This window comes from Aedes albopictus, chromosome 2, assembly GCF_035046485.1.
Source record: "Aedes albopictus strain Foshan chromosome 2, AalbF5, whole genome shotgun sequence".
NCBI lineage: Eukaryota > Metazoa > Arthropoda > Insecta > Diptera > Culicidae > Aedes > Aedes albopictus.
In genome coordinates, this window is record NC_085137.1 from 513,402,937 (window position 1) to 513,429,118 (window position 26,182).

The 26,182-nt window shown below is 39.8% G+C and overlaps 1 protein-coding gene across 3 annotated transcripts in view; it reads right to left on the reverse strand.

Moving 5' to 3' along the window:
• Positions 1-363: 363 nt before the first annotated feature.
• The window catches only part of LOC109409734 (putative uncharacterized protein DDB_G0282129), a 74,295-nt gene continuing 48,476 nt past the window's right edge, over positions 364-26,182 (reverse strand). For all 3 annotated transcript variants that reach the window (XM_029870206.2, XM_029870207.2, XM_029870205.2), the window contains exons 2-4: positions 20,437-20,586; positions 19,247-19,902; positions 364-2,756 (exon numbers count right to left, since the gene is read on the reverse strand). In XM_029870206.2, coding sequence (XP_029726066.1) covers positions 2,344-2,756; positions 19,247-19,902; positions 20,437-20,586 — 1,219 coding nt within the window. In that variant the 3' untranslated portion in view covers positions 364-2,343. The remainder of the gene's footprint in view (positions 2,757-19,246; positions 19,903-20,436; positions 20,587-26,182) is intronic.

Below are 26,182 nucleotides of genomic sequence, written 5' to 3' on the forward strand. Positions count from 1 at the left end.
CTTTGTGGTGACGAAAAAACCCCACAAAGTGAAATCGCTTGATCAAGGAAGGGAAAATGCATCTGCAAAGGGAGATAGTGAACAGGTATGGCAGCTACGGGAGAGAATTGCTGCGACAGTACCTGAAGACGTCTTGTATCTGATGATGGCTGAATGAAGTAGGCCGAAACGTTATGCCAAAACGATTTGGAAAGTCTTTTTTCACCGAAAAAAATCAACAAATCTCGAAACACGTTAGGTAAATCTTCGAATTCATTCCAGAGATTTAAGTCAGTAAAAACAAAACAGAGACGTAGTCTTGAGTGGCTTTGCTGTGGGTATTTCTCAAATTTTCTTATTGAATAAACAAAAAATTAGGCAAAGTTTAGAATCTACATTATCCCGATGAAAATTTATTGGCAACAGAAAGCAACTGTCCATATGTTTTTTTCTTTTTTTTGTTGTTCCATTTGGTTTTGTTCCTTGTTGTAGGTGGCCGCTTCGCAAAGAACTACACCTACAACGTATCCTGTTCTGCTTGTGTTCAGTTCCCACCCCATTGTTTTCCACTTAGAGTATGGCACAAAGGTATATGTGAACCACTTCAGGATAACTTGTTCCATTTTATAATGTCGTCCCTGTTGAGCGGACAAACAGCGACATACCTTTGTGTCCGATACTCATCCTAAACTAATGCTGGCATTTTTCATTCATTTGGTTTCACCCATTTTGTTTTCTTAAATATGTATATATAGGGGTATAATAATATAAGCTATCTTTAATATACTTTTTTTTTTCGTGTGTTTTTGTGTGTTGAAGTGTTTGCAAAATTCAATCAAACAACTAGAATCGAACGTTCGTTTTCAATTCTATGACTAACGTGTTTTTGCTCACGCTGCTTTTACACATTTAGGAGGTGTATAAGATTAGTAAGAAAAAAGTTTTTACACACATATCAAACACATTGTTTCTTTTTCCTAACTCTCGAAACCGCTTTTTTGTCAGAGCTCTCTTAATAATACATATATAAACGTATGGTTACTATCGGTTTGTCATTTGATTAGATTTTCAGACTACACTCGTTTGAAAGGCGCAATGTTCTCCTGTTTTATGTTTTCGTATAGCTGGGCGGTCGGCGTTTCGCTTCCACCCAGAGCCAGGTGTTTCGTTTATCTTTTGTTGTTCGCCACACACCCGGGATGTTTTTGTTTTTTTACAAGGATAGTAAATAAACTTATTTCGATTCCGTGATTATGAACTTGCTCATTTAGTACTGGCGCATAGTTTTATACTTGTCCAAAACTTAACAGTACGAAATATGCAGCTTTCTCGAGAAAAACTTGCGGGAGATTTCATGCACTCAAATTTGGTTCACTATTGGAATGTACGCTCGCACAGGAAAAATTAAATAAATAGGATTATCCTGAATAAGACAAAAAAGCTTTTTACGCAATACAAACATTCGTGATGGTAACTATTACTAGCGTAGAAGTGATGCTGGTTAACTAGCATGTCTCGACGTGGAGAAACGAAAAAGATGGGTGTTTTTTCGTTTCAGAAACGCAGATTGAGTCATTCTCACGGAAACCTAGGTCGCCGTTTGGACATTGTTTTTTTTATTCGACGTTCCGATGTCTCTTGTACTTTCTCAGATTATAGGCGAAACCCATGCAGTTTTGCTCAAAATGATGGATAAAAAGCTGAACGATGATAAACGTGTTTGATTTTCCTTGCAAAATCCCGAAGAATGTTGTGACTAAGCAGTCTTATAATATATTGTATAGCTATCATGTTGCAAGATAGTCATGCAATATACTGTAAGCTTCATTTCGGTTTTATGGCGCTTTGGAAAACCTAATTATTCAATCATCAATGTCGACCTTGTGATTCTCATAGCTTTTGCCTATGATGCATCACTTTTAGCAAATAAGATTGACTATACAAATCTAACTCAAGAACAAGAATAAAATGGCGACTGGCTTCCAAGGAAAATTACCCGGATATTTTTTATTATTTCATCTGGCACTACAAACGCGGAGCAGAACAGTTCAAAATATGTCCACTCCGTATGTTATTTTGTGGTAAATATAATTATACGACTAAATCAACCCTAAAAACTATCTTCTAACAGGACTTGCTTCCTCTCCTTGTACTACCTCCGATGATGACTTAATAAAAGCTTTTCTCAGTTCTAGACTATGTAAAAAAGAGAAACGTAATTGAGGCCACGATGGTTGAGACCATCATGGCCGAACAGCACACGGAACGACTTACACCTTACACGCACGCCTCCTAGCGTAGGTCGTAAGAGCAAACTCTTGGCACCCGACTGTCCGCGATTCGGACCTTTCCCCCGGAACGAGATCATTTCTCCTTGAGCAGCTGATTGAGGAAGTCTATCTCTCCCTGGAGCTGTTTGATGGCATTGTTCTGGTTCTTGACTATCTTGCGGCAGGCGAACAGCTCCTTGAGGGATTGCTCGTACTTCTCCTTGTAGTTGATGGTACCGTTCGTTGCGGCGGCGGCGGCTGCGGCGGACGAACTCGGAGGGCTCGCACTGCTACTGCTGCTGGTGCTACCGGTGCTGATCCGGTTGAAACTGCTGGTTTTGTTGTTGTTGTTGTGGTTAACGGCCGGGGTCACCGTGAGTTCCGATTTGAGCGATGCCGGGATTACGGCGGCCGCAGCCTTGATGGCCTTCATTTGCTGGAGCTGTTTGTAGGCGGCCAGTTCTTCCTCCACTGCGTTTTGGTAGCTGGAGTCGTATTCGGATGAATCTGCGGAAGAATAAAAAGAAGAGGCAATGGTTAATACTTGTTTTCATGAATAAATGAGATTTTCCGATTAAGTTGTCTTTACAGGTTTGCTGCTCTGCCCTAAAGATTTGTGTCACAAACGACGATTCGAGTACTTGAATCTGGACAATTACATATTAAATGATACGAAGTTCCATAATCGGATTCACAGCTATCACAGGCAAATGAATCAGCTTGCTGAATATTCGCCATGTGATATTTAAATAGCTGAGTCGGCAGTGGCCAGTCAATGCTTTGGCCAGCATGCTGCAATTCTACTTTGACAGATTTGTTAGATACTTTGCCACCCCTAGAGATGGCTTAGTACAATACAATTTGGTTTGATGACATGACTCCAAACTATTCCAGTATTGTTTGTGCTGAGTGGCAGCCCAGGTGTCAATCTGAAGCTTTACCCAACACTTCGATATCGGAATAGCTGGCTTATGGCCAATGAAGTCATGTGATGCTCCAGTACGAGCTAACTCATCAGCCAATTCATTTCCAGCAATGGAAGAATGACCAGGTACCCACACAAGGTGAACAGCGTTTGCTGAATTCAGCTGCTCGTTTTAAGTTCGACATTCGATAACTTCTTCGACCTGGAGTTGGCCGAAGCAAGTGCTTTAATAGCAGCCTAGCTATCTGAACAGAAGTATATTACTTTGCCCATTACGTGCTGCTGAAGTGCTGATTGCACTCCGCACATAAGAGCAAAGATTTCGGCCTGAAAAACGGTGCAGTGTCTGCCAAGTGAATAAGACTGATACAGCCTTAGCTCACGAGAATAAACACCAGCACCTGCTCGACCTTCGAGAAGGGAGCCATCAGTGTAGCATACGATGCCGTCTGAAATACTTCTCTCCAGATAACCAGATGTCCACTATTCCCGGGAAGGGAATTTCGTGGAAAATGTCCTATATGGAAAATTACAAGCAATTGTAAGATCACTTGGATCAAGGACAATTTTGTCCCAATTTACCAAAAGTGGAAACAACGAGGTGTGTGTTGAACTGCGGTTCACAGAAGTTTCCTCTAATAAACCGAGTACCCATAGGCGGTAAGTGCAAGAAAGTGCTTTTTGTTTGAGATGAATATGTAGTGGAGCAACGTCAAAGAGAACTTCGAGCGCTGCCGTAGGAGTTGAAGAGAACGCTCCAGACACCGCTATTAAGCACATCCTTTGAAGATGGCTTAATTTTGATTGGACCGTTCTCACTTTGCCCTTCTGCCACCACACAAGACATCCAACGGCCAATATTAGACGAACAACTGTTGTGTAAATCCATTTGATATACTTGGGTTTTAGACCCCAATTTGTACCAAAGGTTCGCTGGCATTGCCCGAAGGCCATACAAGTTTTCTTGATTCTGAACTCAACATGAGGTGTCCAGGAAAGCTTGGAATTAAGAATGACTCCAACGTACTTTATCTGTTCAGTCACATCGATTTCAGAATCAAAGAGACGTAGGGTCGAACACCATTACGGTTTCGCTTTTCCGTGTAAAGAACAATAGATATTTTACTCGGATTTACCGAAAGGCCATATTGGCGACACCAACCCTCAACTACCAGAAGAGCGTTTTGCATCAGGTCGAAAAGGGTGCTGATGCACAGTCGGTATGTTAGGTAGTGGTTGGCAAAACCATAAGTAGGAAATCCTCTATTGTTCAGTTGCCTCAATAGCGTATCTGCTACGAGATTCAACAAAAGTGGTGATAAGACTCCCCCTTGGGGGCATCCACAAACACTCAATTTCCTAAACGCCGCTTGACGCAATGTCGAGAAGAGATGTCGGTTTTTGAGCATTTGGTGAATCCAATTGGAAATCATTGGAGATATACCATAACCCCGTGCGGCTTCCAATATGGCATCGAAAGGCACGTTGTCAAAGGCACCCTCGATATCTAAGAAAACATCCAAGCAGGATTGCTTTTGAGCGAATGGCTCCTCGATATCGTAAACAACTTTGTGTAAAAGAGTCACAGTGGACTTTCCAGATTGGTAAGCATGTTGGTTCACATGAAGAGGCACATTGGCCAGATGAACATCACGGATGTGATTATCGACAATGCGTTCTAAGCATTTCAGAAGAAAAGAGGTCAAACTGATAGGACTGAAGCTCTTTGCTTCTTCATACGACGCACGACCCACTTTCGGAATAAACTTTACAGTAATATCCCGCCATGATTTGGAAATATACCCTGTAGCAAAACTGCAAACAAGTAGTTGTTTCAAAACATGTTTGAAATGATCAAATCCCTTCTGAAGCAAAATAGGATAAATCCCATCTGCCCCAGGAGATTTGAAAGGAGCAAAGCTATTAAGTGCCCATTCAATCGATTCTAAAGTTATGATACTCCGAGCCGAAGCTAAAGAATCATAACTACAAGAAAATACATCAGGTTCATCCGAAGATGTAATATACACACATCCGGAGAAGTGTGTACTGAATAAACATTCCAAAACTACCTCATCAGAGGAAGTGAAATCACCATTTGGCAAACGAAGCTCGTTCACTTGAAAATCCTTTGATTTTGCAAGGATTTTGTTCAACCGACTAGCTTCACTCAGACTGGAAACATTTGTACAAAGGTTTTTCCAGCCGGATCGTTCAGCAGAGCTTTCTGGTAGGCCTTGCGAGCCGACCTGAAAGCCTCCGATCCAGCTCAGCCTCCGTCTGTTCCAACTGTTTCTACATTGTTTCCTGAGCTTCGCCAGATCGGAGTTCCACCAAGGGGTTCCTCTTGTGGTCTTCACAGACCGTAGAGGGCAAGCTTCTTCAAAAGCTTCCATGATGAAGGCCATCGTAATATCAACGGCATCATTTAAATCACTTGGAGTGTCAATGGATGGTGAATATCTATGAAATTAGGCTGCAACCAAATCGGTAAAGAGATCCCAGTTGGTTGACCGTGGGTTCCTGAAACGCAAAGTTTGCGTAGTTTCACATATTCAAACAAGATGTAGCGATGGTCGGATAAAGATTCTTCATCTGACACATGCCAATTGGTCAGCTCGTGACTAATTCTGCTAGAGCAAAGCGTTATGTCTCACACTTCCTCTCTAGCAAATACCATGAAGGTTGGGCGGTTGCCTATGGTAAGTAATCCAAGATCTGTACTACTTAAGTATTCCATCAAACTGGAGTCTCTCAAATTGATGTCTGAGCTGCCCCAGATTAGCATCACTACCAACAATTAGCGGAATGCCTTTTGAAGTGCAGTATGCAATGACTTGCTTGAAAGCATCCGTAGGGGATGGTTCATCATGCGGTAAATAAACCGAACAATAAACGTATTTCCTGTTGAGGTTTCCAACAGATACATCGATTATGATAGTACATACATCTCTGGTGGTTAGTTCAGAGATGAGTGTAGCAACGATTGCGTTGTTGACAAGCGTACATGCTCGAGGCACGACACATGAGTTTGCCATTTCATTTTTACTGATAGTAGCAAACACCGGATTCACAAGATTTCCTAGATAGAAATTCCCCTTACGAAAGTAAGGTTCTTGGACTAACGCCACTTGGGCTGTACCATTTTGCAAAGGTCTACAAAGATTGGTCGTTGCTGTTCTTTTGTGCTGAAGATTGATCTGAGCTATCCTAACCGATTGAAATCACAGGAGATACTTCGGAAGGAATTCCTGGAGAAAATTAGTGCAAAACTCCACTACTTTCCATTGCTTTAGAGCACCATCGATTTTCGACGAACTCGAGACAAATAGAATTAGATGATTATAATGCAATAGTTTTTTTTTAAAATATGATGATAATCCTATTAGGTAAACCCAACTGTCAACTATGTGTTTCAATAGTGGAACTACTGCTAAACAATCAAAATACTATAGATTCACAACTACTTTTTTTCGTTGATTTCGAAAAATTTTGTGCAATTTGCATTAACTTTAGTTCAAGTGACAACATTTGCGGTATATTCTGTGAGAAACTCTTATGGAGATCTCGGGATAAATCCTGGTAGAAACCCACGAAATGTCTGGTTGCAATACTGGGAAAACCTCTAGAAGAAATTCTGTATGATCCCCATAAAAAGTCCAGAAGAAATCGATCTGAATTCCGGAATGTCCGGGAAGGAAGGAAACTTGTAAAACCCTGGGAGGAATTTCAAGAGGTATTTCCAAAGAAATTTCTGGAAAAGTCATTGTAGACGATTTTCTAGATGGATACACTAACACTACTTAATCGAAAACTTTTGTGCCGTGTTCATATCCGCGATGATGTAGTAAACTCCGTGGACTTTCTGAGTAGATCTACAAGTTAAGATATTTCCTGTGTATTCTAGGTTTTTCCCTGTTAAATAAAATTCTCTGAGGATTCCCGGTTTTCCAGATTTTACCAGGTAGTTGACACCCTGGTGTAGCTTCGGATGTATGATGGATGTCGCATGAGGCCTGAGACGGTGATTCAGACAACATATTGATGGTATGCCAATATGAATTTCAATGCATTTAAATGTTGATGAGAGACTACACTTCGATGAATCATATACTGTGTTGCATATTTGTGGTAAAGTTGTCTGCTGATTCATAATTGTGGTTTGGAATATTCTTCCTATAAATAATAACTGAAATTATTGAAATAAGATATCCGGAAATGACTCCCCTAACGCAATTGCAAATAGTCGTAAGTTTGCGTTGAAAACTTCGGGAGTCATTCAACTAGTATGTTTTTAAAACCATCTAGGATCTGTTTTCAATTTTCCAAGTAAACCATCCAAAAAAATATGCTCAGACAAATCTAACAAGGCCACTGAAATCGAATTCAGATGACTCCATCGGTATGTTGTTAAGTGTTCGCCAACTCCGCCAAATCAAAACAGTAAAAAAATACTCCCAAAAGCATTTGAGGAGTACGGAGCTAATGTGTCCATGTTCTTTACTTTGTTCAATGAACAAACATAACAAATTCCTTATGATTGATTAAATTAAAATTTGAAGAATAATTAAAATATTCTATACCCAACCAAACCACTGTCGCACTGTACTGAAAGTACAAGCGACCATGCGCCTCCATATTGAAAGTATAACTAAACGTTTAGTGGTTGTTGTCATATCTGGTCAAACATTTCAATAGATCTTATGTGCAGAAAAAAGTCTCTTTGTTTTCTCTCCCTGTAAAAACCAAACTTGCTCGTTCGGCTTTTCAATTCGTCCTAGGAAGATGATTAAAACGTGTGTCTCTGATCGAGCGTTGTACTGCAAAAATTGGAAACATTTATGGTATTACGTCGTAATGATCGAAAACAGAAAGGAAACAACAAGAACTTCTCTTTTGCAGACATGTCCTATTGAAATGTTTGGCCAAATATGATAATGCCCATCCCGTATTCCGATTCGTGTGGTTCCCATTTGACGGCACAAATCAATGTCCTAAATCTAGAAATTGCTATACAATTGGAATGACTCATTGAGAGATACATTACTGTCAAATGTATAGACGATATGCATTTGGTGCTGTTATCAATTCGATTAACAAGATCATCTACCGCATTATCCCAGTTCATTACCGAAAGTGCAAGTTCACCTCTAACAGCTCGCATCTAAGCCTTTATTGCTGCACACACGTCTCGGCCTTCAGACAGGTTTGAACCCAAACAAATCAAAGCAAAACACCAAATAATTACCATTTTCATATTTTTTGTTTTGATCTTCAATTTCTGCTCACCGATTGACTGACTAACTGACTGACTGAGTGCGGCTGAGACGGTATTTTAATGCTCGTTTCTGTCTCTGCTGGTTTCCTTTTTTTTGCGCGATTGTTACGTCTCTCTGCCCATGTTGCTCTTTATTCTCTCAATTCGATCTCAATCACAATACTCTCCTGCCTTTGCCTGAATCACTATCACGAGTCGAGCTTCATTTTCCGTTTTGTTTTGATTTAGAAGCATACAACTGCTGTGCTTAGACGCGTATCCGTATGATACCCGTGTGTCTACCCACTCTATAGGGTTTCGTTTGAAATCCCTCAGCGTCGGAGAAGAGAGACGAATGAGAGATCATAGCGCGGAGCACAAACCGCGTGACCTCGAATCGTGTGGTGTTGTTGAGTCGAGTTGGCTGGTGCCATTAGCCTAGCAGCATACTACTACTACACAGACTACTGTCAGTCAGTGCCGTGTAGGGAGAGATACGGCCAGCAGAAGTCCCATTCCGCACATTGGAATCGAACACAGCGGCAACAGAAGGTATGCTTGTGTGATTCTCAACAAAACCACCTGATGAATGTGTGTACTGCGAGATGGCATTGGGAATGACTGGAATATAACCAATGAGTTGAAACTCGGAACAATCCACCTAGCGTTCTGGCGCACAAATGGTGAAGATCTGGCACTTGCGTAGATTGATACCAATTCTACAGTAATCGTGCAAGAAGATATATCCATTATCAGACGAAACCTTCTCCGCACTGATGTAAATCATATGTTACATGCATACACTAATTCAGAAGACAGAGTTTATTCATTTGGTTGAGGAGAAACTCCACGGAATCCTTTAACAACCGTACCCAAATGCCATTGGATCTTGTTTATCTGAATCCTAGTTCAAGTATGCAAGTCAGAATCAATTAATGCACTTCCAAGTAACATTTTTTAGTCAAGGAGACTAGAAGAGGTTATTATAATCATCATAAAAACAAAATAAAAGGAATAAGGTTTTATGATGGTTCTCAGAACCTCTACAAGACTTAATAGGTTCAACCAAAATGTCACTAGGGCTGTAATTTATTGTTTCATTCGTCAGATTTGTACCTCTGAAGTATTTTTTGCTAATTTGATATTGAATTCTTGAACGCTTCACCTTAAGTGAAGCACAACATATTATAAAACTAAATTGTTCTTCTAAACCTCGTTAATATTGAAAAGATAATACGACCTTTCAACAAACAAAAACAAGCAAATCGCTCGACCGACGCGAGAAGAGTCAAAGTCAAACAAAAAACATGAACGGAGGAGCACTTTAAAGCTTCTCTGCCATATAGGTAGTTGGAGGAACGCGGATCATTTGCAACATGTGGTTGACTTGACTGAAGTTGTAGAGACGATCTTCATCATCATTTTGATACTACACGCACCGTTCGTTCGTTCATTCGTATATAGGTACAGCTGCCACGTGTAGACGCAGATGTGTGCGTCGACAATGATAATGGTTCGCTAGTTACACTACTGACATACAAATGGTTCCGTACGAGTGTACGAGAGCAGCATGTATGATTATTATTTTATAGTTTGTTTTCATTACGTCTATTCTGTTTCGGTTTACTTGGGCCGATTTGGGTAGTTCCATTCTTGCTCAGCTGAGCACTAATACAACTGGTTTCCGAACTGGTATTCGAAAGCAAAATTCGTGAAGGCATTCCTACATCTTACAGACGAATGAAAGTGAATTTCTTGAAGAGTTTCACTGGATTAGACATTTCTCCAGAGCATTATTGCTGAACTATCCAAGCAAGCCACCCGAATGACGTTAATAACATCGATCCAAGCAATCCTTCCTTCAGAGCTGCCTACTTCGATCGCTCGCTGTGAATAAGTTTCCGGGAAGTATGTAGGACGATGGAGACCACCTTCCAGAAACCTTCACGTCTCCCCTCGCAGAAGAAGAAGCGAAAAACATCTCGGGCCAGCAAATTCCTTTCCGATGTGCTAATTCCCCCACCCTTCGGGGAGCGAGAAAAACGAGGCATCCGTACGACTACCAGCCAACCAGCCAGAAGCAACAGCAGCGTGTGTGCTGTGCTGGATCGGACCGAGACCGGACACTCCTCGCTTCACTCGCCTTCTACCACGTAGTCACACTTGCCTTGCCAAACGTCGTCGTCATCGTCAACGTCGTCGCCGTCGCCCGCCACCACCTTCGCCGCCTGTGTTCCACATCCTACAGAGACAGAGCTAGAGGTGGGTTAGGGTAGGAACCATCTTTGGATATGCGCAGTTTCGTCAGCGAAACCGGGCAACCAGCAGCGGGGTGACCACCATCATCATCATCATCATCATCATCATCGAAAATCACCACGAAAATATACGTGTCTCGTGGCGTTTGTAGTGGGTATCTTGGTACTGTCCACAAGATGACCGCCGACGACAACGGACGAGTGTGTTTCAGCAACCGCGCGCGGTCTCTCGTCAGGGACATCGATGACGCGGCGTCATCCATCGACTCGGGTCGCGGAGACGGCTTTTTTGAACGATGAGTGTGCGGTTTTGGATATCTGGGAAGACGGTTCGAGATGCGCAAGAGGCGTACCACGGGGTCACAGGGAAGACCTCGATTCCTCATAATGTTCCTACTGAATATCGGAAAACAAAACTTTGTCCTTCAGAGGGATTTCTCATGTGATTTTTCTAGGAAGATCTCTAGTATTTTCTCTTTGTATTCTGGAAATTTTCTTCATATTAGTATGAGACTTTCTGGATGCTGGAATTCTTCAAGCTATTCCTGCTAGAAATCCTTCAGGAATTCTTGGAGGCACTTCAGAAATACTATCTATCTGCAAATGTTTGAGAACTGTCAGTAAGAAATGGTTGAGGAAAGGTAATAGCTACAGAAATACCATCTGCAAATGCTTGAGAATCTCTAGCTAGAATGCTAGGAGAAATCCAGATAGGCGTTCATGAATGAATCCCATCAGACATTTCTAGAGGAATTCTAAGAGGATTTATCAAGAATTTCTTCAAAAATTATCCAATTATCCAAGAATTTCTTCAGAAATTCACATAAGAATTTTTTAAGAGATTCCTAAAAAAATCCTCTAAGGATTCTTCTGGGAATTTCTCTTCGTATTCTGGAAATCCTCTCCAGATTCTTATGAGAATTTCTGTTGAAATTCTTCCTGGAATACTACTGCGACTTTTCCAGGGATTCGTGGTGGGAATCCTTCGAGAAGTCTTGCTGGAACTCTTCAAGCAATTTCTGCTAGAAATCCTTCAGAAATTCCTGGAGGACTCCTTAGAGCAATAACTACAAAAATACCATCTGGAAATGCTTACCGAGTAGAGAAAAAGAGCTCAATAATAGCATATTGTGATATAGAGATCAAAAAGTGATATGGGTTTGATTGACATAAGAGATAAAAGATCTAAAAATAAAATCAAAAATTTAATCCTGGAACATCATCATCAAAACATATTTAGATTTTGTAAGATCTAACCAATAGCAGCGAGCTATTCATATGATCTTGAAATATCAAATTTTGATATTGTTCTGATGTTCCAGGAACATTTTTCAGATATTATTTTCAGATCTTTTATCTCTTATATCAATCAAACCAATATCATGTTTTGATCGCCAGTATTTTACCTCTACCCGGGTTGAAAATCCTCAGCAGGAGGAATCCTGATTGGAATTCATGAATGAATCCCAGCAAAAGTTACTGAAGGTATTTCGAGAGGAATTCTTTGAGGGATCAGTGCTGAAATCTCTAAAAGTATCACCGGAGCAATTTCCGGAGGGATCCTTGGAGAAACCCATTGAGTAATCGTAGATTTTTTTAGTAGAATTCCCACAGACATTTCTGGAGGATTTCCATGAGGATTTATAAAAAAAAACCTTATCAATTCCTCTAGGAATTTCTCTAGAGATGCTTGCTGGGGTTCCTCCGGAAATTTCTTCTGGGATTCCTCAAGGAAATCTTAAGAAGTTCTTCCAGAAAACCCTGTAATGACTCGTTCAGATTTCTCTACGATTCCTCTGGGATTTTTTCTTTATATTCCAGTAATTACGGTTTGGATTGCTTCAGAAACTCCTACTGATGAGATTTCTCAAGTATTTTCAGCAGGAATGTCTTCAATTATTACTCTTGAAAGTCTTTCAAGTAATCCAGGAAACTCCCTGGTTGATTCTTGTCAGAAATATCTATAGGGATCCCTGCAGCAGCCCAAGAGCAATCCTGGAGTAGTAGGGTGCCTGTACCAATTATGGCACTACTTAAGGAAAACTATTTGTACAAAAATAACAAGAAGACCAACGAATGTCATCAATATGTTAAAAGATAGCTTAGTTTCTATACTTTACAGGAAAAATGTAGAAACGGAGCCAAAACTACTTTTAGTATTTATTACAGCGTGTGCCAATGAAAGGAACCCTGTACCAGTTATGGCTACAATTTTTAACTTCGGTTCCTTTTCGCACTATTTGCATGCATTTCTTATGGGATTAGCCAAAATTGGTACACTATGGTGAAAAAGGGTGCAAGGAAGCCGAAATTTTAAGAAAAATGATTTATTTCTACCATAATTTGAGCAAAATGTGGAGTTTAAATGAGTGCAACCATCTTTTGTGAACGTGATCTGTTGTTCACAATTTTTTTTATTGTTGATTTACATCGTTAAAGGGTGAAAGTCAACTATGACGAATCATTGGTACTATAGCCATAATTGGTACACTTACCCTAGTTCCTAAAACATTTTTTTGGATTCGACTGCGATAGATTTTAGCTTGAAAATGGCTCTTTCAGTCTTGACAAAATTCAAACACAGCTATTCAATCTTGTCCGACGTTTCGGTCTCATTTAGGACCTTCCTCAGGGACTCAATTATTGGCGATTTTTTGTCCAGTGTTGTTTTATAGAACAATGATTGTCGGACGGATGGAGTTTTCCCGCACAGCAGTTAACGGTTGGGATTCGGTAACTGTGGAAAAACTCTTCCGGAATTTTATCGATCTGAAACTTGACACCTTGTGCTTGATCGATCAGCATTGTTTTACAATCTAAAGAGAATTGCCAGTAGGAGTGCTGAATTTCTGGAAAAATCCAAGCATGAATCGCTGGAGGAATCCCAGCAAGAATTGCTAGAGGAATCCCAAGAGAAAGTCCTTGAGAAATCTCTGAAGGAACCGTAAGAGGACTTACGAGAGCAATATCTGTACGCATCCTTAGAGAAATCATTGAAGAAATTTTTAGAAAAATCTCTGGAAGAATTCATGAAGAAATTCTTGGAGAAATCCCTAGACAAATCACAGGATGAATTCCTGCAGGAACTTTGAGTGGATTTCCTGGGGGACCCCTCGAACGTATTGTTTTCCCGAGCAGGAGAAAATAGCTGAAAAATAACAAACTCAGGTATGGAAAACCGAATACCTACAACCTGTATGAGGTATTAAGAAACCCTGCATAAGAGGTAACATACCTGAAATACTAACTGGTGTGTATTCTGTGCATAACACGTGAATAATTACATCAGGTATGACAATACCTAAATAATAATCAGCTATTCTTTCATACAAATAGTGATTTTTCCGTATCTGAATATGTAATACCTCAAGCAGTTCTCAACACCAAACCAATAACTCGTTGAGGTATTTTATCAATACCTACAAAATACCAAAGTAAGTTATTTTCAATACCAGGATAACCGACCTTGTCTTGGTATGATACCTGATTTTGGTATGCTGCAGTTATGTGTCAGTTATTCGTTCCTGCTCGGGTTTCAGCAATCCCAGCAGTAATTTCTAGGGAAACCCATCAGGCATTCCTGAAGGTAATCCGAGAGAAATCTTTGGAGACATTCTCTTGACATTCCTCTACAAATGTCTGGTGGGATTGCTCTAAATGTACTTAATGGGATTGCTTCAAAGATTTCTGCAAGCATTCCTTTACATATTCTTCCAAGGTTTCCTCCAGAGATTTCTCCGAAGATTCCTATAGAAATTCCTCCTTCAATTTCTCCAAAGATTTCTTCAAGGATTCCTTTAGAAATTTCTCCTAGGTATTCCTACTAGGATGTCTCCAGAAATTCTTGCTGGGGTTTCTTCAGCATGTTCGTCTGGGAATTCTCCAGTTATTGCTCTTATCATCCTCTAAGAATTTCAAGAAGATCCCCTGCCAAGAATTGCTTGAGCAGTCCCAGGAAAACTTCCTTTTCGATTCTACCAGTAATTTCTTAATAAATCCCAGAATCATTGGAATAATACTAGCAAGAATCCCTAAAGGGATCTCAAGGTGCTTTCCAACAGGATTTTCTGGGAGCTTTGTGAGAAAGTTTTTGTTGAAAATTTCCTCGTAGAATTCTCTGAAGCAATCGCAAGATTTTTTAGAGGAAATGCCAGAAGAGGCTTTGGAAGAATCCTTGCAGAATCCCAAAAGGAAATCCTGGAGAAACCATTGGAAAAATCTCTAATGGAACCTTGAGAGGAATATCTGGAGGAATTTCGAGAGCAATAACTGCAGGGATTCTTAAAGAAATCACTAGAAGAACTATTGTTTTTTTTTTTTTGGAAAATCCCTGGAAGAACTCATGTAGAAGTTTCTAAAGAAATCTCTGGACAAATCGCAGCAGGAATTCCTGGAGGAACTTCAAGTGGATTCCCTGGAGGAATCCTTGAACGTATTTCTTCAGAAATCCCAGCAGGAGTTTCTAGAGAAACCCATCAGGACGTACTTAAAAAGAAATTTTTGGGGAAATTCTCGTGAAATTTCTCCACACATACTTGATAGGATTCCTCTTAATATTCTTAATGGGATTATTGCAAAGGTTTCTGCAAGGATTCCTTTACATATTCTTCCAAGATTTTATCCAGAGATTTCTTTAAGGATTCCTATAGAAATTTCTTTCAGAGTATCACCAGATATGTCTACTAGTATTTCTCCAGATATTCTTGCTGGGGTTTCTCAAACAAATTCGCCTGGGAATCCTTCAGTTATTGCACTTGGCAATCCTCCAAGAAATTCATGATGATCCTCAGCAACAACTGCCTAAGTAATCCCAGGAAAACTTCCTGATGGATTCTACCAGTAACTTCTGAATCAATTTCAGCTGTATTCCTTGAGTAATTCCAGTAAGAATTCCTAAAGGGATCTCAATGTGCTATCCAACAGGAATTCCTGGTAACATTCTAAGAATATTTCTGTACAAAATTGCCTCGTAGAAATCTCTGAAGGCATCATAGTAGGAAATTTTGGAGGAATCTCGCTTGTAAATACCAGCGTTGACATTTTCTCACTCTCGCAAATAAACACGAGAAAGAGAACAATAGAAGACTGTCTATGCTTGTGACTGTGGTTGCATGAGGTATTCCAACGATAATTACTGCAGAAATCCTAGGTTTTATCCAGGTTTTTTTTCATGAATTCCTCCTGTGATTTCACCATGGATTAATATTATTTGTAGAGCACACTTTGTAGCACATCAGGTGCAATTTCTGGTTGACCTCCGGACAAAACTGTAAATGCCTGTGTTGGAGCATATTCAAGAATTTCTTTGGCAATTCTTTTTTCATCAATCCTTCATCCATTAAATACCCTCTTTTTTCTTCTCCATGAATTTTCTCCAGAAATCATATCATAAGATCTTATGACATTTCATCAGAAGTAATTCTAAGAAATGTGCAAGAAATGCTTAACCAAATCTGGAAGTAAAGCCTCCAAACCCACTGTCAGATATTTTCGTGAGTATTGCACTTAAATTTTCTCTGAAAGAATTAACAATTCTTCTATGGGTTCATGTATATTTTTAACTTGTATTTTGTTGTTTTTTGTTTCAAATTAGGGTGCCTACTACCTGAAAATAATCTGGAAAACCGGGAATCCTCAGGAAATTTTATTTAGTATGGAAAAACCAGGAGAATACTCAGAAAATATCTTGAATACTCAAGGGAATTTTGAACCGATTAAAATAAAACATTGCATTGGGTCGAAAGAATAAAAAATAGGGAACATTAATATTTGTTGATCCACTCAAAAATAAAGTCTCGGTATTGCTACCACATTCCCTGGTGGGATTCCTCCTGCCTTTTGCCCAAAGACATTTTCGTGGGATTTCTACCAAGAACATATCGCAGATGTTGTCGCGGAGTTTTTCGGGATTTATGTTGAAGATAATCCACGATTCCCTCCGGTGTTCCTCTCTAGGGACTTTCCCAGTAGATCTTCCTATGATTTCTCCCAGAGTTGCTACAGGAGTTATTCCTGAGATTTTTTTCTAGAGCTCCTCCAAAGATTTCTCCAGGAGTATTCACGAATTGTCTGCAAGAGTTTCTCCTGGGTTCTCATACGAAATTATTCTCGTAATTTCTGCCTGGATTTCTATAGAAGTTTCAGCTGGGATATTTTTCAAAAGTTCCTGTGGAATTTCTTTTGAAGTGTTACCGAGGATTTCTCTCGGAGTTTCTCCCGGGGCTTCTCTCAGAAAATTGCTTCCGCTGTGGTTCCTAGGATTCTTTCTGGATTTTCCTTGGACTTTCTCCTAAGTTTTTGTTTTTTTTGGAGTGTCTTCTGGGATTCCTGCAGAAGCTATTGTTGATATTTCTCATGGAGCTCTTCTTTCTATCAAAGCTTGTTCCTTGTAGTTTTTTTTATCGGATTTCTTGCAGTGATCCACCTGAGGTTATTTTTTTACAGATTTTTTCGGGATTATACCTAGAGCTCTTCCCGAATTCCCTATCAGAAATTGTCTCGAGTTTCTGGATGCTCTTTTTAGATTTCTTTCATAGTTGCTCCCGGAGCTATTGTAGAGATTTTTCCAGGAGTTTTTCTTCGGAATGTCTTCTGGGATAACTCATGAAATTCCTTGTAAGAAATTTCCGAAAAAAATATCGGAAGGAATCCAGGTGTAATCTGGCAAGACATATTGGAGAAATCTCAAGACGAACTTCAGAGAAATACTGAGTAAAACTGAGACATTTTGAACATATTCACTTGATTTTTTGTACACGGATAGCACAGACCGCCTGCCTGTGTATAAATTTCCAAGTGATTGGTTGACTAAAGTTATGGCCAGAAAACAACCCGTGCAAAAACAGAATCTGGTGTACGTAAAAACCTGAGAGAGAGGAGACAGCTGGCTTCGATTGCGTGCTACTTAATGTCAAGGAGGACCTGTCACAAACTGTCACCGCGAACCGAGCTGAAAATCGCACATTGATGGTGTGGAGTGGCCAAATATTAAAAAGATCTTATCAATATTTTGCTCCGTTTGTTGTATTTAAAAAAGATAAAATAATAATGATCAGTTTCCCACGACCAGCGCAACGAATCCATTTATTTTCCATGCTCTGTCGCAACGAACTCAATATGCAATTTATTTTTGACAAATAATATTTTTTCAAACCATTGTGCCGGGCTAAAAGTTGTAAAAAGAAGTAAGAAGAAGACATGTAAACCATGTAAACCAAAAATACATTGATAAACTTCTAGGGAAAAAACGTGGATAAATTCAAGGAAGAATTCTGAGAGAAACTGCGGAAGAATTTAGAAAACAAACACAAAACCTTAGAAATTCAAGTAAGAATCATGAACAGAATTCTGAAATATCAACATTACCACATCAGATATTGTTTAGTAATTTCGTCGAGAGTTCCAAAAGAATTCATGGACTCCTTTCATTACTCCAAAGCTGTAGCTGTAACTTAAACTTGCTATTATAGTAATAGAACTGTTAAACAGAGAGATCATCATCCCTGAGTAAAGATTACTACCAAATTTATGAATTGCCATCAAATATTACCTACAATATTCAAAAGTGCTTCGGTAATTAGAAAAAGCGGATAAATATAATGATTTGGATCAGAATTTTACTACAGGATTTGTATACGAAATGGTAACAGCTTAATAGGTTTTTTAACAAGTTCATTGAATGTAGCAATAGGCAGCTGAATGCTTAGACACAGAATAGTAAACATCGGTAAAATATGTTGAGATTTTCCACAAATTTCAAAGGTGCTCGACACAAATTCACCGGAAATCGAAATGTACTACAAATTATAAAAGATCTGCTCATTCTGGTAGTAAGTACCTAGGTCGTTTAAAATGTCTCTCTCTCTCTTCTTGGCGTAACGTCCTCACTGGGACAAAGCCTGCTTCTCAGCTTAGTGTTCTATGAGCACTTCCACAGTTATTAACTGAGAGCTTCCTCTGCCAATGACCATTTTGCATGTGTATATCGTGTGGCAGGCACGAAGATACTCTATGCCCAAGGAAGTCAAGGAAATTTCCTTTACGAAAAGATCCTGGACCGACCGGGAATCGAACCCGTCACCCTCAGCATGGTCATGCTGAATACCCGTGCGTTTACCGCCTCGGCTATATGGGTCGTTTAAAATGTGTTTGCTTATTTTGCCATCCTATAATCAATTATCGGAAAAAACACGCGAATCTTGCCCCAAGTCTCTGAATTTATTATTCCACTCAGAGCCTACGAAATGCATAAAACACAGTGAAAGAGCAATGGTCGCATCTCGCCTTCTTTGATTTACCCTAGTATGGGTTCATAACCCACAAAACAGTATTCGTACTGACTGACGTACTACTGATCGCGCCTCACCAAGAGGAGGCGCATGGTACCTAATACTCATCATTACGAATGCAATTTGCACCCCAACCCAAGTAGGATACAGTAAAAAAAGTAGGTATAATTGCCTCCCAATCCCAGGGGGAGCCAGAAGTAGCAGCAGCAATAAAACCGAAGTTAATGTGTTGCGTTTTTTTTTGTTTTGTTGCATTGCATCCTACTTACCTCCTCCATCCATGTCCACGTAGTTGATGCCGTACCCCCGTTCATCCTCGAGCCTTTCCTGCAAGGCGGCAGCTGCAAGTTTGGCGATGCTGGTACTGTTGTTGTTATTATTGTTATTGGTGCTGATGTGGTTGTTGTTATTGTTGTTGTTATTTGGTTTTTGCTTTAGCGAGGCCAGCAACGATCGCTGTGGGTTCGGTTGTACCTGCTGCTGTTGTTGTTGCTGTTGTTGCTGCTGCTGTTGGTGTCGCTGTTGGAGCTGCAGGGCAGCCACGAATGCCTTCCGTTGTTGTTCTTTCAGCTGCTGCCGCTGGATCAGCCCGGCCAGTACGCCACTGACGGCGGCGGCATGGCTGTTGTTGGAGGCGGCTAGGGTGGAGCTGAGGGCAGGTGGAAGTGATCTTCGCTTGGCAACGGGCTGCTGCGTTGAAGGCTGCGACAGCAACGGTCGCTTCGTTGTCATTGGTATGATGAGCGATGATGAATCATTGTCGTTGCTGGTGTTGGGTGGCGAATTATTACCATTGCTACCACCACCAGCAATAGCAGCAAATCCGATTCCGCTGATGGCACCGATTCCGCCGCCTGCGATGCTATAGCGACTCTTTGGTTCTTTACTGGCCGGGTACAGTGTAGGCACCGAACCTTTTTTTAACCTATCCGCCGGTGTCCGTGAGCCAGTCGCCAGGTAGCAAAACCGAGGACCCAGTTTTAGTCGGTTTGGTTTGCAGACAGACAACGCGAACCGCACCGAGTCGAAGTAGCCGAAACCCAAGGTGGAGAGAAGGGAAAAAAGAACAAGAAGAAGAAAATCGATTACATACCAAGCTATTTTTGGGTTTCTCCTTGTGCCGCCCGCCCTCTCGTCGCATGCACCAAGCTACATAGAGCCAGACGCAGAGCTTGACGAGTGCACCCAGAGCCAGAGCCAGAGTGACGGTGGTTGGTGTGTGATTTTTTTTTCCTCGGGGGGTTACCAGATTCTAAGGGTGGTTCACGGAAATCGCCCCTCAAACCGGTCTTACTTGATTGCTTCAAACTCATCAACGCGACGACGGACGAGCAAGACACGCGCGGACCTGGTCAATCTCCGAGGAATGAAACCCACACACCACACTACTATATTGTAGCAGTCCCGTCGTCGCTACGGATCGCGGCCATTGGTATCGTGAGTCGTTTTTCGGACTTACCCTTGACTGAACAGATTGGGATTGTTGAAGTCGGCCGGCTGAAAGTGATCGGAACAGATCCGAGAACTCTTGTACAGATACTCGGGGCCGTTTTCCTCGTATTTTTTCCACAGCTCGGGCCGGTTGCAAAAGTCAACCCATTGCTTGCACCTGGATGGAGTTGGGAGAAAAGAAAAAAAGAAGAAGAAAATGAGTTAAAGTTTTCGGTATGAGAATTGTGGAGTATAGTTGACGGGTTTACGCACATTCCTGGTGTGAGCTGTTGAGTTCATTGGTAACTGTGAGACGATATATTGTCCTTCAGTAGATTTTGGTACATATACAAAAACAACAAACTATTTAGAGGAGCGTTCAACGAATGGGTTGGGACACCTCCTCTCTCCTCTTCTTGGCGTAACGTCGTCACTGGGACAAAGCCTGCTTCTCAGCAGTGTTTAATGAGCACTTCCACAGTTTTTAACTGAGAGCTTCCTCTGCCAATGACCATTTTGCATTTGTATATCGTGTGGCAGGCACGAAGATACTCTATGCCCAAGGAAGTCAAGGAAATTTCCTTTACGAAAAGATCCTGGACCGACCGGGAATCGAACCCGTCACCCTCAGCATGGTCATACTGAATACCCGTGCGTTTACCGCCTCGGCTATATGCGCCCTATTGGGTTGGGACACATTGAAGTTGAATTTTCAATGTTCAAATGAAGCTTTTAAAACTGAAGGCTATTGACAGAGTAGGTAGTTCATTCAGAAATCATGAAGTACGATAATTAGGCGAGATGGACCAACCAATGGTCTTAGCCAGTCGAAAAGACAAGTCCAAAGAAAAAAAAAACAGTACGATAATATGCCTCATCAGAAGACGTTTAAAATCAGCTGATTTTGGGCGCCTTTGACAGTTCTCCTATGAAAATGACACTTTAGCGTTTGCGCCTTTGTTCGGCAATTGTAAACAGTGGCATACACGAACCTGTCAACTGAAAAGGCCTATTTTGAGAATTCTTGATTGCAGATTTTAAAGAATCTCAAGACATTTTTAACATCTAGATCAAAGACGAAATTACAAGAGTAAGTTTCTGTGGAATTGTTGGATGAAATTCTACAGCTTTCCTGTGGAATCCCTGAGGACTATCTTCTGTAGTAATAGAGTAATGCGGGGCAAAAGTTCGCACCTAACAGACTTCACAAAATAACTATTAAACGAAAAGAAAATAATATCGTTCAACGGGTCCTTATCATGCTGCCTTCAATACATAGTACTAGATTTTTTCGCATTGCTTTTGTAGTTATAGTAATTCAATTTTCAATACAAGTACTTCAATGCGAACTTTTGCCCCATAGTGGGGGCAAAAGTTCGCAATATGCGGGCAAAAGTTCGCACCTTGCACGGGGTTGTTTATTGGTGTGATGTTCATTTATTTCATGTTAATTCATGTTCGTCTTTTCACTCTTGCCATGAAATCTGTTTCTTTCTGTTCTTAGCATTACGGCCCAACTGGGGTACGACCTGATGTTCGGCTTATGTATAGAATGTGTTTTATGAAGACTTCCACAACTATTAACTAAGAGCTGTCTTTTCCAGCGTTTCTGTAGTTCAAAATTCATTGTGGGGTAATCATAGAGATACGTGTTGCACAAAATACATGAAAAAAAAAATCAAATATGCAGCAAAACTGTTGAACGGGACCGTAATCAAATCTTATCCCCGTCAGTATGGTGATAAATTATAACTGTGAATTTACAAACTAAGCTATGAAAGACTCCGGTAACGTAGATGAACAAAAGACCTTCAGAAACATACGAAAAGACACGACGAGGATGACGAAGAGAATGTTTCAAAATGTTTCTAGCCATTCTTCATTTTTTGATTTAAATGGGTAAACATATTGTTTGCCTTACAATCAATCTTCTTACAAAACTAAGTTCAAACCCACAACGATTTCAGGGTGAATACTACACATATTATACATAGAGTAAAGTGGGGCAAAAGTTCGAGTGGGGCAAGAGTTTCTTTTGAAGTTTTTGAGCTCAATTCAGATTATTTCTTTCGGGTGTCAAAGTTGTTCGAAGCCTTTTTGAAAAAGAATCTTTCACTCCAAAAATTATGAAAATTGATCAATATTTCGAAAAGTTATGACAAAATGTTGATTTTTGATCAAAAAATTGTAATATGCGATGGTCCTTCCAACGCATGGAATGGAATTGTAATGAAATCGAATTCGATATTTTGTTTTGGGGCGTAACTAGGTATATTTTGAAGATGCCTTAGCATGTATAACTTTTTGCAAAAAAGATTTGGAAATCATATATTACACATAGTGGGGCAAAAGTTCGAATTGTGGGGCAAGAGTTCGAGTCATGCAGCAACTTTAGGTAAAAACCTAAAATTCTGCAGAATGTACATATTATCTCTAAAAATGATGGAATTAGTGAGAAAATTCGATCAAAGTTGAAAAAAAGTTGTTTCATCTGAATTTGTCGGAAAACTACTAATTTTTGGTGTAGTAAATTTAACCCTGATTTGGGTAAAATCCAGATCGAACTTTAAAGTGTATTTGAGTTCCAACATCAAATATTAATTGGTTTTAGGTATTCAGATTACCAAAGTGTCGAAAAAGTGTGCAATGGTTAGCGAAATTCCACAAACACTGGATTCGAACTTTTGCCTCAGTGGTGGGGCAAGAGTTCGAATTAGACACACACTAACAAAAAGTTTTGTAACTCAAAATTGAAAAGACATTTGGCGTAACTTTGTTCAGCAAATTTTTAGCTCATGGATGGTAGAATCACCACACGGTATTCATTTATTTTTATCTGCTTCGATTTCTTGAAAAAAGTTGAATTTTCAACTAAGGTCGAATTTTTGCCCCACTTTACTCTATATAGTAGTTTCTATACGAAATCATCATTGCTCCAAAGATTCTGTAATTATATTGATGAACTAGATTCAGAAATCTAATGCGAACTTTTGCCCCACAGCTACTGCGAACTTTTGCCCCACTGTCGAGGTTTTAGCAATGTCCCTTTCTACAAGAAGCACTAGTAGTTTATTGTTTATTCGAGTGCACCCGCGCACTACTATGGAATAACGATTCTCCGACATCAAGAGGTTATGAGATTCTTCTTCTTCTTCCTGTTACTACAAATTCTTATTCCAAAAGGTCCAAAAATTCTATCAAAACACCTAGAAACACATTTTTTTTGCATAACTCTGCCAAACCATAACGAAATCGTTCCAATTTTTATTGACGAGTAACTGACCTGATTATTTGTCGAGCCCATACAGATTTGTTTGAGTTCTTAACTCGTGCTCAGAAAAAGACCCACTGCTAACTTTTGCCCCGCATTACTCTACTAGTGGAACTCCCTTATTTTAACGCTCGTTGTAGAATCTGTGCAGAAAAGTTGGAATTGTGCTTGGAGCAATGTCTTGTTAAATGTGTTGAGGCATTTCTGTGAGAGAAACTTTACATGAACTCCAAAAGAAAAGTCGAAGTTTCGTTGGTATTATGTCTAAAGAATTTCTTGGTATAATACGGTATAACTTCGACAAATTTCTAGTACAACTATTTGGGGAATTTATTATCATAGATATCTCAAAGAGCTACACCAGAAATTTTTCCATGTATTACACTAGAAAATTCTTTAGGTATAATATCAACAATCCTGAAATTCTTAGAAAAGTTGAAAAAAGTGGAAAAAGACTTGATATTTTTTGAATAATAGACTGCTTATATTTATTTTAAAAGCGACTGTTATTGTTGTTTAGCTTATCATCGAAGTGGAAAGCCGTAAACATACATAAACTTCAAAACTTCATGGAAAAAACTTTACAAATCAAGAAAAAAAAACTCGTAGTTCCGGTGGGATTTTAACCCTTTGCTTCTCAATTAGTTAGAAAGCCAACCAGAATTCAATGTCCTCCATCCCTTCTGTTGAAGTATGAGTATGACAATATACCGCCCAAGTAACAAAATTAATTTTATAATGCTTTTGAAGTATTCTTCAACACCTGTTCTTTAAAACCATGCATAAACCAAATTGCTCTGCAAAACGACATCAACTCAACCATAAACCCGCCATAAGGCCAAAGAGGCCCATCCTAAGATGCACTTGGAGTGTTGTTTTTAAATTTCTCTTAAAACTTGTTGTACTTCCCAAGTTGTCCTCAAGGCGAATTGCTCTCTCCTTGTAGAAATCTTCAAATGCACGATAAAACGATAATAAATTTGTCAGTGTTGTTGCTGATGCAGCTTTTATGTCGACAGAAAAGTTTGATGATAATTAACTAGAAATTAAAAACACAATGAAAATGGCACATTATTGTAATCGGGATTAATTTATTACACAAATTGGAAATATTTCCGTGGTGTAACAAGGATGCCAAATGCCAAGCAAAATTCATCGTATATATGTTGCAAGATACTTCCAAAAATTGCAACGCGCTTCCATTATAACGCACTAATAAAATATTTATAAATATTATTCCTGGTCATGCGAACATTGCTCATGAGTTTTCTCAACATGGCTTCCATTGAAATCTAGGCCGGTGGTCGGTCCATCATCGATGGTTTTAATCAACATCACCATAAGATCGTCTTAAATTTCTTTCAACTCGTGCCAGAGCTAAAAGCATAACTCAAGAATACTAGGATTTTTAACGTTCTCCATCAAGAACGTCTTAAATTTATTTCATCTTATCCAAGGGTAAGAAGTTTTACTCAAGAGTACTCAGGTTTATAACGTTCTTGATGTAGGTTTATGCTAACTTCGCCGAGAACGTCATAAATCATGTACGCCAAATTGTAAACAAACAATGAATTATCGCACCGCGGTGGACTTTGTGAATCTCGTCCGATGAATTTAATTATCAGCCCGGTACCGTTGCCAACCAGGCAGACCTTTTTCGATAACCGGCCTTGATGCGGTGCAGTGCATCATTCCTCCGGTCAGCACTTCCAACAGGTAAGTAGTTGTTGATTTTGAAGATCGATGATTGGAACCCCGATTGCACGGGAATCGACGTCCTGGATGACTATACCCACCTCATTTCGGATGCTGCAACCGGAGGAACTTGGCACCGCGTCGCGGTTGGGCTTCCGGGTAGGTGTTCTTGATTGGCAGCAATAATGGAACGATGAGAATCAAAATCTGATGCTTGAGTTTTTTCTTGTATTTTTCATGTACCAAACTGTTCTTATGCGAGAACAGTTGCTCTTGATCAAGAACGGATGATTGAAGATAACTACAAGAACCTTATAAAACTGAAAATAAGTTCAACAGTTCTTGTTGTGTTTATGGTTTTATGAACTGAACCTCAAGTATTCTTGGAGGTGTTTTTAAAACCACATATTGACTAAGAATAGTTGTGCTCAGCTGAAACTCCGATAAGATCAACTAGAATATGCAATGTTCCGATAAAACTATCATAAAAACAAATAAAACCAAATAGAATTGAGATTGTTACTTGGGCGTTCTTCCCAAGGAGTTTCATGCGAAGAACATGTTCTATCTGTTCTATCCCTTCCTCAAGCCACTTAATGCATCATAATCATGGAGTTTAAATGTTCAAATAGTTATTATTTCAAAACCTTTTTAATTGAATTTTTTTTTTTGAAACATTCATAGGGTAATTTAGGGTGATTACAATATTTCACTATATTAATGAAGTTTCCTTCAGATGCAAGCAAACTAGATGCAAAATTGAGCCGATTAAGCTCGATAATGACTGGTATAGCGAGGAAAAAGCGTT